The 16,900-nt window shown below is 43.0% G+C and overlaps 1 protein-coding gene across 2 annotated transcripts in view; it reads left to right on the top strand.

Annotated features, from left to right (window-relative positions):
- LOC115475474 (carcinoembryonic antigen-related cell adhesion molecule 1-like) overlaps positions 1-16,900 on the top strand; it is a 199,562-nt gene that overhangs the window by 132,174 nt on the left and 50,488 nt on the right. Inside the window, exons 1-2 of one of the 2 annotated variants that reach the window (XM_030211217.1) lie at positions 513-637; positions 13,791-14,069. The exons of the other annotated variant lie outside the window; for it this stretch is intronic. Of the exons in view, the coding sequence (XP_030067077.1) occupies positions 568-637; positions 13,791-14,069 (349 nt within the window). The 5' untranslated portion in view covers positions 513-567. Of the gene's footprint in view, positions 1-512; positions 638-13,790; positions 14,070-16,900 lie in introns of those variants that run through there. 2 annotated transcript variants of the gene reach the window in all.

The raw sequence follows: 16,900 nt of genomic DNA, 5'->3' as shown, positions 1-16,900 counted from the left end.
GTTGTACCATCCCACCTATGCAGGACAAGAAATTGCAGCAGAGAAAAAGATTCCTGGCTGCTGAAGTCAGTGTGTTTACCTCACTGACACTGCTGGCAGCCCAAATTGAAGAAGGCTGTGCTGCAGGGAGCCAAAAGGCAGTAGGATAGAGCTGACAAAGGTGGTTAGATTGAGAACAGGAGATGGCAATGACGGCTGAAGCAGAGAGCTGGAGGGAGATGCTAAGGCTGCTGCTGGGCCCCTGGGAGCGTGAGGCCTTGTGCAACCATCCCTGTCACCCCTGCCTAAGACCAGCCCTGGGATCATTCCACTATGTTAAAAAAAAAAGTTTAGTTATCTCTGCCACAGGGGCTGGATTTATCATACAGTGTTGGGACTAGGAATTTTATCAGACATGATGGTGACTCTAGGGGCTGGGGAGTTTTTTGACTGGATTGGCAGCTGAGAGTGCATCAGACAGCATTAGGAAGATTTGAAGCAGGTATGAATACTTCTCTTCCCCTACAGGTAGAAAGCCCACCCTGATCAGATCCAGCTACAAGCCATCCCTACTTCAGAGGCCAACAGATGAAGTCTGTGTTCTGCAGGTGGAGCCACTACATCTGGGGTTCTGCAGCCAGAGTCTTTCTTTTCTCAGGTAATGAAAGGCAGCATAGAAAGTAAAATCACCATAAACCAGAATGAGGCTAATAAATAATAAGGATTAATGGGGCATTTCTTGACAGTTAAAAAAAAAACCTGGCAAGGGGCAAGTGTCAGTGCATTTAGCACCTTTATAAAGTGCTCCTTATTGCAAACTGAGGTTTGAACATTTTTGAAAATTGACTCAGGCACTAGAGCATGGACTGTATCTTCCCCTAGAATGGATTTACCTGCTGTAAAGGGTAGAATCAGCCAATCAGAAACTAGAAATGTATTGCAAATATGCATAATATAAAATCTGAGTAAATTTCAGAAACATGATGCATATGCCATTCTCTATAGAGTTAACTGTGTTTAGGGCTGATATCGGGCGGGGACACAGATGTATAGCAGAACAGCAACACAACCTGTTCTTTCATCATTTGTCAGTGGGGTCAAAGTTGTCAACTGCCAAGAAGCATATTTTACATAAGAACATAAGAATTACCATGATGGGCCAGTCCAAAGTCTTTCAAGTGTAATATCCCATTTCCAGGAGTGGCTGTTCTAGATCTCAAGTACCTGGCAGGATCTCGAAAAGTAGCTAGATTCCATGTTATTTATACCCAGAAATAAGCAACAGGTTTTCCCAAGTCTATTCTGATGTTTATGGTCTTTTCATCCAGAGTTGAAAAATGAACTTGCGGAACTATTGTTAGTAATATGTAACTTATCATTAAAATCAAGTATGGTACCAGAAGATTGGAGGGTGGCTAACGTAACGTCAATTTTTAAAAAAGGTTTCCAGAGGTGATCTGGGAAATTATAGACCCGTGAGCCTGACGTCAGTGCCAGGCAAAATGGTAGAGACAATTATAAAGAACAAAATTACAGAGCATATTCAAAAGTATGGATTAATGAGACAAAGCCAACATGGATTTAGTGAAGGGAAATTGCCTCACCAATCTATTACATTTCTTTGGAGAGGTGAACAAACCTGTGGATAAAGGTGAGTCGGTCGATATTGTGTATCTGAATTTTCAAAAAGCATTTGATAAAGTACATCATGAAAGACTCCAGAGGAAATAGGAGGGTCATGGGATAGGAGGTAGTGTACTACTGTGGATGAAAAACTGGTTAAAAGATAGAAAACAGAGAGTAGGGTTAAATGGTCAGTATTCTCAATGGAGAAGGGTAGATAGTGGGGTTCCCTAGGGGTTTGTGCTGGGACCATTGCATTTTAACATATTTATAAATGATCTAGAGATGGGAGTAACTAGTGAAGTAATTAAATTTGCTGACAACACAAAGTTATTAAATCACAAGAGGATTGTGAAAAAATAAAGAGGACCTTACAAGACTGGGAGACTGGGCAACCAAATGGCAGATGTTTAATGTGAGCAAGTGCAAAGTGATGCATTTGGGAAACAGGAACCAAAACTATAGCTACTTAATGCAAGATTCCACATTAGGAGTCATAACCAGGAAAGGGATCTAGGTGTCATCGTTAATGATATGTTGAAACCCTCTGCTCAGTGGAGGCGGTGGCTAAGAAAGCAAATAGAATGTTAGATATTATTAGGAAGGAATGGAAAAAAAAATGAGGAAGTTATAATGCCTTTGTATTGCTCCATGATGCGACCACACCTCAAATATTGTGTGCAGTCTGGTCACCGCATCTCAAAAAGATACGGTGGAATTAGAAAACTCAGAGAAGGGTGACAGAAATGATAAAGGGGATGACTTCCGAATAAGGAAAGGCTAAAGTGGCTAGGGCTCTTCAGCTTGGAGAAGAGACAGCTGAGGCGAGATATGATAGAGGCTTTAAAATAATGAGTGGAATGGAATGGGTAGATGTGAATTGCTTGTTTACGCTTTCCAAAAATACTAGGACTTGGGACATGCAATGAAGCTACAAAGTAGTACATTTAAAACAAATTGTAGAAAATATTTCTTCACTCAACGTGTAATTAAACTCTGGACTTTGATACCAGAGAATGTAGTAAAAGTAGTTAGCTTATTGGGGTTTAAAAAAGATTTGGATAGCTTCCTAAAAGAAAGATCCATAAGCCATTATTAAAATGGACTTAGGGAAGATCCACTGCTTATTTCTGGGATAAGCAGTATAAAATGTATTGAGCTTTTTTGGGATCTTGCCAGGTATATGTGACCTGGATTGGCCACTGTTGGAAACGGGATGCTGTGCTTGATGGACCTTCGGTCTGTCCCAGTATGGCATTACTTATGTAGTTATGCAACTTCTCCCCAAAAAACTTTAGGTTAATATCATTTTTTATTAATGATGTTATATATAAAAACAGTGGAGAAAAAAAAAACATAAGAATAGTCATGGGCATTTTATGATTTATATTCATGAACTTCCCTACCTTAGTAAAACTCCCAATAAAGAACACTTCCAACCACCCTCAGCCCCCCCCCCCCCCCCACCCCAAAGAAAAATAAGCCACTCAATCACAGGAAATGAGGGCAGGACCAAAGCTGAGAGAGAGAGAAGGGAAAAAACTAAGCACCGAGCCGAGCCTGCATGCTTTTTACCGCTGCTGCCACCCTAACCGCGACGAGGTAAAATAGATGACTTTTAAAATTCGGAGGAGGGGGCCTGGAACTCAAAGGGAGGAGGGAGGAGGGAACGAACTTCCGGTGGGTGAACGACTTCTGGTGGGTGAAATATTGGGTGTGCTCGAGCACCCACAGCACCCACGGAGTCAGCGCCTATGGTCAGATGGTCCCTGAGGACAGGGTTGAAAACCACTGCCTTAGGGCATTGTTAATCCAAGATGCAGTAGGAGATGGCTTGGAGAAGTGTATTCACATGTGCTCCACTAAAGGAGCCAAGAAGACAGCCAAGAGGGCTATGTTCTTGTAGGGTTCCGTAGGGGAAGGAAAGGAAAGCTCTTCCTTGCCTTTGAAAAGAGGCACCCAGTGTACCTGAATGTAACTCACCTTGAGCTACTACTGGAAAAGGTGTGAACAAAATCCAAATAAATAAATATTGAGATTCAGAGACTCCAAACTTCAATCCATTTAGAAGAACTGATTGAATGATGATATCAAGCAATTGTTTTAGTGGTAGTCTACAGGGCTATTGCAACTCACTGTGCAAGCAGTGCACTTGCAGTGGACATTGGCTCCAAGAAGGCAGTATCATTTGTACTTCTGAGTTGGTCAGGGAGAAAGCAGAGGTGTGGTGCCAAATTTAGCTTTGTCAACATGACTCCAGCAGGAAGGGGAACAAACAATGCCAACTCTGGCTGATTATCATCTCTCTCAAGTCAACAGTAGCAGTCAATGCTGCTTATACCATTCACTTCCATTCACTTTGTTTAAAATTTGCACAAATAAAGACTTCAGTGTCCTGGTTCACAATAAATTCTGGACTGCACTGTGAGCTTTTGGGAAGGGGAGGGAAGTAAGGAGCAGAATGAGTGATTCTAGGATAAACAACCTCACAACCTTAGGTCAGTGTTTCAAACGTCCAGGCCTGGTGTACCCCATTTTCAGTCAGGTTTTCAGGATATCCGCAATGAATATGCATGAACTTAATTTGCATACACTGCCTCCATTATATGCAAATCACTTTCATGCATATTCATATGGATATCCTGAAAACCTGACTGGCAAGGGGTACTCCAGGACAGGACTTGGGAAACACTGACCTAGATAGTCCTGTCCTAGAACCCTGATTACCATGGGCGGCAGTACTGAGTCTGAGTATTCTGCCTCCTATGAGGCATGTCCTCCAGGTCATTTACAACCAGTGAGAGATTACAGACCCTGGGAGTTATAGTAGCCTCTCTGGGGCTGCAGGAGATTCTTGGGAATTGTTATGGTATTTTTTTTAATAGCTATTTTAAAGACAGCATAGACTGTGTCATCAGGATAAGCTTAATGTGGAAGGTCACTTTGGCTTGCCTTCCCCACCCCAACCCTACCCTCCACCCACCCCCAATATATCTGTCTAGAGCCCTGATGGCGAACCTATGACACGCGTGTCAGTACTGACACGCGTAGCCATTTTTGGTGACACGCGGCCGCATGTGGCTGCATACAGAGAAGCAGCGGAGTTCCTTGCTGACACCCGGGGCGGATCGCCGATGCGCCCCCCCGGTGCAGCGCGACCCTCCTCCCCTGGCGAAATCACCCCCCCCCCCCCCGGTGCATGGTTACCCGTTGGGGGGGGTTGCCGTGTGCGCTCCTATTGCTTCCTTCCCTGCTGCTCCCTCTGCCCCGGCTCCTGCATGGCCGTTAGGGGATCTTTGACCTCACGTCCGGCCGGCAAAGCAGAGAGCAGAGAGCAGTGGAATGCTGTGGGGGACGCATCTCTGAGGGCCCTGTGATCACCATTACCAGCAAACATCATCCAATCTACTGTCTGGGGTGTCGTGGATTTGTAATTGACCACCATTACTGAGATAGGTGAGGGGGGAGGCTGGGAGAGGCGAGGGCATGTGCTATGGGTGCCGTTTCCCGCCATTAGAAATAGCGGCAGCCATCTAATTTACATAAGGTGGTCAGTTAGGCTAGTTAACCCTAATTGCCTGCAGGGCTAACAGGCTATCTATAATTCTATCTTTCTGTCTCTGCCCTCCTGATGGAGAACCCAAAAAATAAAAAGCCAAGTTAAGTAAGGAAGTGGTAGTAGCAGTAGCCGACCCTTTCAAGAGACATGGGACCAAGATGTATGGCATATAGAAAAAATGGCAGATCATTTTGCGTTCTATGTACTGAAACGGTAGTAAGCAGAACGTGGAATATAAATAGACATTTTGAAACTAATCATTCCCAGCTCTTGAAAAAAGTGAGGATGAAAGGAAGGAATACATTTCCAGGCAGCTACACTTTTATAAGAGCCAATCTAAGTCCATCCTAAATTTGTAAAAGGTTCTACAAATTTAACATCTGCAAGTTTGAGCATTGCTCACTCCATAGCTCAGCAGGGAAAAGGCACTCAGTGAGGGAGAATTTATTAAAGAAACTCTCCTAAGATGTGCACCAGTTCTATTTCACGATATGCAGAATAAAGAGGCAATTATTAAGAGAATATCTGAGTTACCAGGAATTTGAAGTGCCTGGATCCGATTACCAGACAACTTTTAGCACCCTGAAAATATATAGCAATGGCTTTACTCCCAATTTTTCCCTCTACGTACTTTTGTGAAACCTTATTCTCAGCGGTTAAATAATATCAAAACCACAAAAGAAACAGATTGACAGATGAAGTTAGTAGCGCTTGCTTGGGCTTGAAGTGTACAAAATACCAACCTTCAATTGAAGATTTAGCCAATGACAATTCAGCAACAAAAAAGGTCACTAATAGGCAGATTAGTTAAGAATTCCCCCTCCCCCTCACTTATCTTAGTTCATGGCACCCCACACAAGTTAAATAATATCAAGACCAACAAAAGAAACCGACTGACAGATGAACAAAGAAAGTCACTAAGTAGGTAAGTTAAATAATTAGTTTTTGGTTATTAAATACAGTTTTATATTACAATTATACATTTTCGTTATTTAAAACTATAAATATCGCGAAATTATGGTTTTTTTCTCGAAGATGACACACCACCCGAGTTATGCTCGGTTTTTGGCGAATTTTGACACACCAAGCTCAAAAGGTTGCCCATCACTGGTCTAGAGACACCACTGGTGACCCAAGGACAGTGCTTAGGCTCTGATTCAGCAATACGGGTTTGTGGGGAGGGAGAAGGAAGGGAGATAGCACGTTTGAGTCAGTGAGTATGTGATTTGGGAAAGAGGAGAAAAAAACCTTCTCCCCCTAAGCCCCGTGCCCATGTGAGTGGGATAGAGCAGTGGTTCCCAAATCTGGTCCTGGAGGCACCCCCAGCGGTCAGGTTTCAGGCTATCCACAATGAATATTCATGACAGAGATTTACATACCAAGGAAGCAGTGCATGCAAATCTATGTCATGAATATTCATTGTGGATAGCCTGAAAATCTGACTGGCTGGGGTGCCTCCAGGACCAGGTTTGGGAACCACTGGGGTAGAGAAAGCTTGTATGCACCTCCACCCCATTAATCCATACCAAACTACAGCCACCACTGATGATTTTCTAGTGCTGGATCTGGGGATATCGTAAAGTTGTACCACCTAGAAATCATCAGAAAAAGAGTTCTCTGACCCTTGAAGCATCTTGCATTCCACAGCACCATCTGCTCGACCATGACTGCTAAAACCTAGGAAAGCCATATATGAACTTGCCCCAAAGAGGACTTACACATGGTTGAGATGCATATTGGCTTTTTTCAATTTCAAGAAAGGACTGTACCACCCAGAGGGAGAATGAAGTGGCAGAAATTATGAGCAGCTGAAAAAATACTGGATTTTAGAGGCTGGTCCATTTTTGAGCATTTTAACAAGCAGCACCATATACTGACAGATAGCTTGGCCATCCTCAGTTGGAGGTATTGTGGAGAGCAGATGGTTTCCTATCAAACACAACATAGCATTCAAGATTCTTATATTAGTCCATAAAATACACCATTCAGTTTTCCCATTATATCTTTCCAGATTGCTGATCCCTTACATCTCCCCTAGATCTCTAAGATCATCACATAAAACTATTTAGTGATACCATCATTTTGAATTATCTGTTTGGATACTAATAGAATGAAATATTAGTGTAATTGGACCAGCTTTTTTGGAATGTTCTCCCCATTATCTTTACGATTAATAGTTCCCTAGAAAATTTCAAGAAGATTCTAAGACATTCCTATTTCGAGATTCCTATGCTTCATCTATTTATTCCCTCCCCCCCCCCCCCCCCCCCTTACACACCTTTGCCGCATTTGAAGGACTATCACAGAATCCTCTCTGGTATCATTTCCAAATAAGTAATTTTAAAGTTAACTTTATTTATTACCTTTCATCATTGTATTGTAATTTTACCGTTTCTATTGCATTTCTATCATCTTCATTGTATTTTGTAACTGCCTTGAAAGTTCTCTGAAACAGGAGGTATATCGAGCACAGAATAAAACTTGAAACTGGTACAGCAGGACTGAGTATCTCAGGGATGTTATGGGTTACAATAAATGCTACTTGTTATTCTGTGAATGCTTCTAAGCTCCTCGTCTCCCTCTCTTTCAGTGTTTTGGGGTTTGTGGAGCCACCAGATTTCTGCACACTTATCAATTGTCCCGATACCAAAGACCCCAGCAGTGGGAGAGAATGTCCTGCTGTCCTGTCAGTTTCACTGGGACAGCCTTATCCTTCACCTGGCACAGAGGAGAGACCGTCAGTGATAATAATCGGATCATAACTTTCTTTCTAGTGCTCTCCCTTTTCACAAAACTTTTTTTTCCATATGAGGGCCGGGTGACAGGTTTTCCAAACGGCTCCATGGAAATCTCGAAAGTGAAAATAAGTGACAGTGGCAGTTACACTTTGCATGCGACACTTACAAGACAACAAGCCACAGTAAATATAACAATCTATGGTGAGTGAATTATATGATATTTATATATCCTCCACCTCTAATCTCCTACCCAATTCCTCCCCTCCCTCTACCCTACCCTTATATTAACCCTATAATTCCCTCTTTCTATTGTAACCCTATTTTACCTGGGTAGCTTCAGCTAGGTTCCTTTAGTAAAAATATTCCAGTTTCTTGGTGGGTCAGAGATGGGACCAGTTTACGCTGGGATGCTATTGCTACTAGTAATTCACTTACCCCACAATCTTCTGGCACACAATAATTCAGTGCACTGGAGACAAGTGCAGATCACCAGCTAGGACCAGAGCCTTTTACACATCTGTGCTCGCCCTCTCACAATTCCTGCTTGGTTGTGCTCCCTCCACTGCTGTGGACGTGGTTGCCTGGTCCTTGTATCAACTCAATGGATCTGAGAAATTTAAAGTCACTGCAATGTTTTTCTTGATACAGCCCTTGTGAGGGCAAAATGTAGTCACATCAGGCTATTTTTATCATTTAGCACCAATTCTCGTAGTTCTACTAATAAATGTTCTAAGCTGTTATGCTGTTTTCTATTGGTGATCTGCTCTGTTTCCAGTGCTCTGGCTGCTGCAGATCTTAGCTTCTCTTTATTGCCTACACATTAATTCCATCCAGGACAAAATCTGGATTCTGAACCAGAAAGCGTACTTAACTGAAAGACTTTTAGCAAAATGGGCAAACTTTCCACAGCAACAATATCTAGCATGGTTTAAGCAGGCAGGAGAGGCCAGAGGCTGATATTCAGTAACATTTAACTAGACAGCGCCACTAAACATTGGCTCGGACTACCACAGCACTCTCTGGTTACTGTCAGGATGGTCCAGGGATGGAGTGAGAACCAGGAGTTATTTGGGAAACTGCAACAGTAAATAAACGATTCACGTCTACCTGTTCCACTCCACTCATTGTTTTATAGACTTCTATCATATCTCCCCTCAGCCGTCTCTTCTTCAAACTGAAGAGCCCTAGACGCTAATGATTTTTGCTTACTTTATATGTTTAATATTTCCTAGTATCTTGATCCAATTTATTGGGGACAAATGTAAATCAAGTATCTTATACTTTAAACCAAAATTGGTTGTAAGTTTTTTATTTGCCTTTTAGTTTGATTACTGATATTCCTATGTTTATGTTTATGGATGTAAACGCAAATTTATAAATAAAGAATTAAAAAAAAAAAGAAAAAAAAAAAGAAGACAGCCCTAGACGCTTCAGCCTGTCCTCATAAGGAAGTTGTCCCTTCCCCTTTATCATTTTCATCACCCTTCTCTAATTCCACCACATCTTTTTTTAGATGCGGTGACCAGAATTGAACACAATATTCAAGATGCGGTCGCACCATGGAGCGATACAAAGGCATTATAATCTCCTCACTTTTGTTTTCCATTCCTTTCCTAACATTCTATTTGCTTTTGTTAGCCATTGCAACACACTGAGCATAGGCCGCAGGGGCGTAGCTATGGGTGGGCCTGGGTGGGCCTAGGCCCGTCCAGTCTTGGTTCAGGCCCACCCAGAAGCGCTGCACCCAAACCAATTCCTCCCTTCCCTCCACCCTCACATGTCCGGCGCCTCTCTCTCCCCTTCCACAGTTCTGGCACTGCTACCTACGTGTCTTCCTTACCCACCCGCCATCCTTGCCTCGGAACTTGCTCTCTCTCTATGATCGCCGCCCAGCAGGAACTTCAAACAACGCATCAGCGCTGTGTCAGAGCCTTCCTCTCTGACACATCTCATGCAACTTCCTGTTTACGCAGGCTGGGTGGGACGCGGCAGAGAGGAAGGCTCTGACACAGCGCTGACGCGCTGTTTGAAGTTCCTGCTGGGCGGCGATCATAGAGAGAGTAGTTCCGCAGCAAGGATGGCGGGTAGGTAAGGAAGACACGGAAGTAGCGCCCTGGCGGTGCCGGAACTGTGGGAGGGGAGAGAGGCGCTGGACATGGGGGTTGGAGGGAAGGGAAGGGATGGATTGGATATTGTTGTAATGTTGCAAGGGGGAGGGTAGGAAGGGGGAGTGGGGAGAAAATGTTTGATATGGGAACTTCTGAGTGAGCAAGCGCCGCGCGGCAAGGGTGGGGGGTGGGTGGGTAAGGAAGACATGGAGGTGGCGGTGCCCGAACTGTGGGAGGGGAGAGAAGTGCTGGACATGGGGGTTGGAGGGGAGGGAAGGGGGCCCTGGACATGTATGCTTGTGGGTGGGAGGTTGGAGAGAAGGGAGAGAGGTGCTGGGCATGTAAGGAGGTGCTGGAGGGAAGGGATAGAGTTGCTGGATATGTGGGTGGGAGGGAAGGGAGAGAGGTGCTGGATATGTGGGTGGAAGGGAAGGGAGGAGGTGCTGGATATGTAGGAGGGAGAGAAGGGAGAGATGTGCTGGGTGAGGGTGTGGGAGGGAAGGGAGAGAGCTGCTGGATTTGTGGGGGAGGGCAGGCGGGAAGGGGGAGAGGTGCTGGGCATGCAAGGGAGGCTGCAGCAAAGGGAGAGAGGTGCTGGATATGCAGGGGAGGACTGGAGGGAAGAGGGAGAGATGTGGACCTGCAAGGGGGGTGAGAACGAAGGGAGAGAAGTACTGGACCTATGAGAGGGGGAAGGGTTAGTGTTAGAGGAAAGGGAGAAGGATGTTGGATCAAGGAGATAAAGGAATGGGGGGGGGGGGGGTCAAATGCTGAACCCACAGTGGAGAATGAACCAGATGCATAAGGGGGAGGGAAGAGAGAAGGAAAGTTGCTGGTTAGAGAGGAAAGGTGTGTGGGAGGGAGAGAGGGGACATAGGTACAAAGAATCAGAAGGGATGAGCATTGGATGGGAGCATGGGGACAGGGACACAGATGAGATGCTGTATTGGGATGACATATGGGCACATAGGGGCAATGCCTGACATGGGGGTGGGGAGGGAGATATGGGAATAGAGATACAATGGACATGGGGGGGGGTATGGGAATAGAGATATAATGGACACAGAGGGGAGATACCAGACAAGAAGGAGAATAGGAACACAGATGGGAGATGCTGGGCACGGGGTACATGGGTGCACAAAGGAATGATGATGGATGCGGGGATATGAACACGGGAGATTCTGGATAAGGAAATATATGGACACAGAGATGGGAGATGGATGGTGGACATGGAGACAGAAGAAATGTCAAATGGACAGGAAAGACACAGGGAAGCAGAAACCAGAGACAGGGACCAATATGATATGAAAAATAAATGACCAGACACAAAAAGGTACAAAATTATTTTTATTTCTATTTTGTGATTAGATTATGTCAGAGTTGGCATATGTCAGACATGGCTGGGGCCCAGGGAAGAAATCTAGGAGAGGACCCCAAAGCCCATTACCAGGCTGCACCTTCTTCAGCTTCTGGCAGGCTTGGGGCTCTCTCTGGCCAGAAAGCCAAGCACAATTGCCCTATTTGCACCCCCTGCCCCCCCCCCCCCCAAAAAAAAAACATCATCCCTGGCATGTGATACCTTTAAATTTTGCACAGGAGGAAATGCCTTTCTTTTTTGTTTCTCTAGTGTTGTACTACATGCAAGGTCTGGTTTCTTGGGGTTTCAGTTTAATTTATATTTATAGAGTTTGTGGTCACTTATTCTGTATTTGGCTCTTGTGTTCTGTGTGCGTGGCCCCGAGGTATTCTGTCACCATGAAGTTTCTATGTAGCATTCTGTAGTAATTTGGCTTGTTCAGTTTTCTTGATAGAGGTATCAATATTTTAGAGCCGCTTTTCATAGGTAGAGGATCCTTGTTTTGGAAGTTAGTGCTGGCATGGTAGATTTGCTCTAGATTCTGAGTGACTTTTTTTTTTAGATTTTAAAAATTACTTTACAACATGTCTATTATTGAGATTACCAGAATTTCTTTGTATGGTGAGTTTTATGGGGAAATGTCCTTGTTGTGCTCTGCATCCATTGTTGATGGAAGGCCAGGAGGTGCTCTGGATGCAGAATGTGTTTGGCGTTCAGTGTTTGGCTTTCAATACCATATGTGTGTTGGAGGACCATGGCTCAATGGGGGCTGAAGAAGAGTGCAGTTCTTTGTACTTCCTTTAGCTCTCAATTAATTGGCCACTGAAGCCTGCAATGCTACCCTCATTGAAAGTAATGGGGAGTGAGGTAGAGGTGCAGCATGGGGTGGGGTAGGGGTAAAGCATGGATGTATTAGGTGGCTGGGTTTTTTTTTCTCTTTCAAAAAGTTGGCAACTCTAGTGCCCACCCATCCAACTTGTTGGCCCACCCAAAAATTGCCTTCTGGCTACGCCACTGGCATAGGGTTTCAATGTATCATCAACAACGACGCCAAGATCCTCCAGGAACTTGTCCAAACCTTTTTTAAACCCAGATATGCTAACCACTGTTACCACATCCTCCTGGCCTTAAAAAGCCAAGTAGTAGCTAAAGGAGGTACTTTTTTTCTTCGATTCCCCTGTAAGTGTTTATTCACTTATCAGGGTAAGCAATATATTTTCTTTGAATCTTTGCAACTTGAGAAATTTCTGCAAGAGGCTAGTTCTTGAGAATAAGCTGATGTGTTATGTGTTGTTAAATAGGAGTTATGTAATTAGTTTGAGCCCTAGATATCAAGATACTGATTTTGTTTTGTTTTCCTTTGTTTTTTTTCTTCCTTATTGCCTTTCACTCTCCTTGATGTGGGCTTAAGATTAAGTTGTATTTCTTGTAAATTTATTTTGCTGATTTTCAGCAGAGTTTTGATATGTTTGTTTTCCTATTCTTTGATTATGGGAAATGTAAATTTAATAAAAGCAATTAAAAAAAACAATACTGTGTTAAACACAACCACTGCCATATTTATGGTTATGACTTGTGTAATAGTGGACACATAGATTTTAGGCACCCTGTTACCTGGTTATGCTAGTATCCTATAACAGAATCCACATGCCCAGTTGCCTTAAAGAATAGGTGCTCACTGTACAGCATCCATTTATAGAATCACCCATTTAATATCTCGCTTCCTCCATTTTGTTTTATTTCTCAGACTCAAGGCTAAAGGGAGAGCCCATCCTTAGTTCACAGTTTAGATTTAACATTTGTTCTTAGCCAATAGGATGCTAAATTCAGTTCTCAGTTTCCCAGATCAGATCCCAGGGAGATTGTGCAGCAGGAGTTAACAGATGCTGTGGAAGGGGTTAGCAGATTCTGTTGAGATTTTTGTGGCAGATCCTGGGAAGATTCTGTTTGCAGGGATTAGCAGATTCTGTGGCAAGGGTTAGAAGATTCTGGGGAAATTTGGTGACAGGGGATAGCAGATTCTGTAGCAGACTTTGGAAAGATTCTATGACCAATTCTGAGGAGACTCTGAAGTGTTCTAAGATAGATTCTGGAAGATTCTGTGGAAGGCTTGGGTGTTTGCAGCAGACAGCGAAGCAGGTTACAGAGTTGGATTCATGATGTTGTCTTCTCTCCTGAGGTTTATATTTATGGCACTGATGTGTCTGTGGCTGCTAAGATAAAGATTTTGATGTTGTACATCTGATATTAAAGGATTTTCCTAAAACAAATTCTCATTCCCTCCCTTCATGAAGAATTTTGGAGTTTTCTGACTGAAACAGCAGTCTTTTTTGCTCTTTCTTATTTTCCTCTCATCTCTATTTCTCTGTACCGCACAGGTTGAATTATGGGGAAAAAATTAATTGTCTTCTTTTCCTTGATTGCAGAAATTCTGGATAAGCCCAGTGTCACAACCAGTTTCCCTCACCCCATGGAGCACAAAGACTCTGTAACATTAACATGTGTCACCTCCAGTACTACTGAAACAATCCTGTGGTTCAAAGACAACCAGATTTTCCCATCGAATGACAGAATAAGCCTGTCTCAAGATAACAGAACTCTGACCATATTCAGAGTCTCCAGTACTGACTCGGGAAGCTATCAATGTGAGGTCATGAACCCTGTTAGCCGCAATACGAGTGACCCGTACACCCTGACTGTTAACCGTAAGTAACTCCAGCCCCATCTCAACTTTAATTCTGGCTTCTCACTCTCCCACTAACTTTGCTTCATTCCAACTTTAAATTTTTTGTTTCATATACCAAAAAAATGAAAGTTACCCCTCAGAGACCCATAACCAAAACTCTGAAGTCACAATTAACATTAGATTGTGTAACCAAGTCTGTCCCAGCTCCAAATTATACCTGGACTAAATAGTTCTACTAATATCATTTGAAGGAGTTATTCTGAATGATCTTTGGGTTCATTATTGGGGTAATATCTCCATATTGGTTAGTTTTATGCATTAAAAAAAATCTGTCTATTCTGCTACCAAGAAGATATCCAACAGAGTCCAAAACAAAATTATTCAACATAATGCAATGGGGAGTGGGGGTGGGGGGAACAACCTCAGAAGTATAGACCTAAATAGTGTACCAAACTTAAATAGTTGCACTTACAATCACTGGTCCTAAAATAAACTCCTCTTTTATTGAATCTTCACTCTATCAATATTCATTTTAAAATAATTTCAGTTTGTAATCCCAAAATTTTTTAAATAATCAGAAACAGCTTATCTGAATATCCAAAATTTGAAGCCCACATCCAACTAAGATGTCTGATATCTTTAGATAATTGGTCAGTCTCGGTTAGACCATTAGGTTTTGTTATCAAAGGTACACTATGAGGTTTAGATGAAAGGGATTTCCACCTGTAAATTGGTTCTAGTCTGTAGGAGGGTACAGCTATATGATTTTATTGCAAATAGGAAAGAAAACGTGACTCTTTCTGATACATCTGATGTTTCAGATGGTTATTCATTTTAATAGTGTAACAAAAAATGTAAATGATCAGCTTCCGCCAATTAGGCTAACTGGCAGTTACTCCATACTGATACAATTCAGTACAAAATAAGTACAAATGAAACTTACATTCTGCCAGTTACCAAATATAGTCTTATGTGGATCACAAAAAAGAAAAACTAGACATTTCTAGGTTATAGAATCATCTTTAGAATATGTGTCAAAGCAGTTTACAATTGCAATTAGTGGACACCCCACTCTTAAGTCCAGGTAACCTAACTGCAGACAAAATGCCCCAAAAGGGACATTAAAAAGTTTGCTTATCAGAGAAAGGAATAAACGTCAAAGTAGGAAATATGGATGTAGATAGCACATAGTCAAAAGCAATCAAAATGACAGCTCACATATACCCAGAGGACCAGTGGCGTAGCCAAGGGTGGGCTTGGGTGGGCCCAGGCCCACCCACTTTGAGCTCAGGCCCACCAGTAGAAGCACCCCTATGATGTGGCCGGCAGAGATTCTCAAGCTGAAAACTCCCAACAACTGTCCCTCCTGCATACCTTATAAATAGCAGATCTTCACCTGCAGGAAGCAGCGACTGATACATACTGCTCACACCGGCCCCAAAGCCTTCCCCTCTGACTTATTCCCGCCTATGCAGAAACAGGATGCTGTATCAGTGGGAAGGATGTGGAGCCAACATGAATACTGTGTATTAGTTGCTGCTTACTGCCGGTGAAAATCTGCTATTTAAAAGGTGTGCGGGAGAGGGGGGATATTTGAGAGACCACATGGCATGCAGGCGAGAGAAGGAGAGACCAAATGACCAGTGGGATGGGGTTGGTTTCTTCTGCCCACCCATCTTGGGCCCAGGCCCATCCAAAATTGGGTGTCTGGCTACGCCCCTGCAGAGGACTTACTATACTGGAAAGTAAAGTATCCTGAAGTTGCCTTCATGAGGTATTCAGATTGATTAAGAAACTTAGTTCTGAATGACTTGTGAAGGCTTGTGAATTTTGGAAGGAATTTTCTGAAATTTATGAGAATAAAGTGAGAAATATTCATGCTATAGTAGATGGAGGATTGTCATCGTTTGCTTCTTATCTTCTGATAATGTGTCAGAAAGTTTGTGTTGGGATAAATTGATGGTAATATCTGTATAAGAAGTACAAGTTGCTGCGTCTAGTTGTGCAAATAAATGCTGTATACTTGAACCCTGATCAACTGTGTGTGGCTTCTAGGCAGGTTAGTCCATGTGTTCTGCAAATAGAGACTCTTTTCAGTTTAGGCGATTCCTGGAGAGTTTGAAACAGACAGTAGTGCAGCCAGTCATAAGAAAGAATAGACTGGGTCCTGCTGACCTGGCTAGGACTACAGAGAAATATGTACTGAATAACTTGGAGGTCTTCTTGCAGTCAAATGCACTATTGGAAGTGTGGATTTAGCAAGGGCCATAGCATTGAGACTCTTCTTCTTTCTGAGCTAGATACTTATGTTAGTATATGGAAAATAAAGGGTTGACACTGGTGTTGGTGAGGCATGTAACCCAGTAGTACAGCTGCCTGGCTCAACCTCTGCTTATGTTTCTGAATATTCATTGTGAATATCTTGAAAATTTGACTGGCTGGGGTGCTTCCAGGACCAGGTTTGAGAACCACTGGTTTATATAGCCTTTTTTTCTCCCCTCACCATCAGCCCCAGTTCTACTTGTTTCTGATACATACCATAAAAACACCTTTACCACCTTGGGTGAATCTCTTTATAAAGGCGGTTAATAAATCCAGTAAATAAATAACTAGAGCAGCGGTTCTCAAACCAGTCCTTGGAACATACCTAGCCAGTGTTGGTGGTGTTATTAGACACTGCTGCTGTATTCAACGCTATTGACCATGAAATTATGTTATATTGGTTACATTCATTGGATATTGGTGCTCAGGTATATATGTGGTTCAGTCCATTTTGTCAACTCGAAAGCAGAAGGTAGTGATGGGCAAAGATGCATCAACTTGGAGATTTCTGGATTTAGAGTTGCTTCA

The sequence above is a fragment of the Microcaecilia unicolor genome, chromosome 8 (genome assembly GCF_901765095.1).
Source record: "Microcaecilia unicolor chromosome 8, aMicUni1.1, whole genome shotgun sequence".
NCBI classification, from domain to species: Eukaryota; Metazoa; Chordata; class Amphibia; order Gymnophiona; family Siphonopidae; genus Microcaecilia; species Microcaecilia unicolor.
The sequence above is the reverse complement of the archived record's forward strand: the minus strand, read 5'-3'. Positions and strand labels throughout refer to the sequence as shown.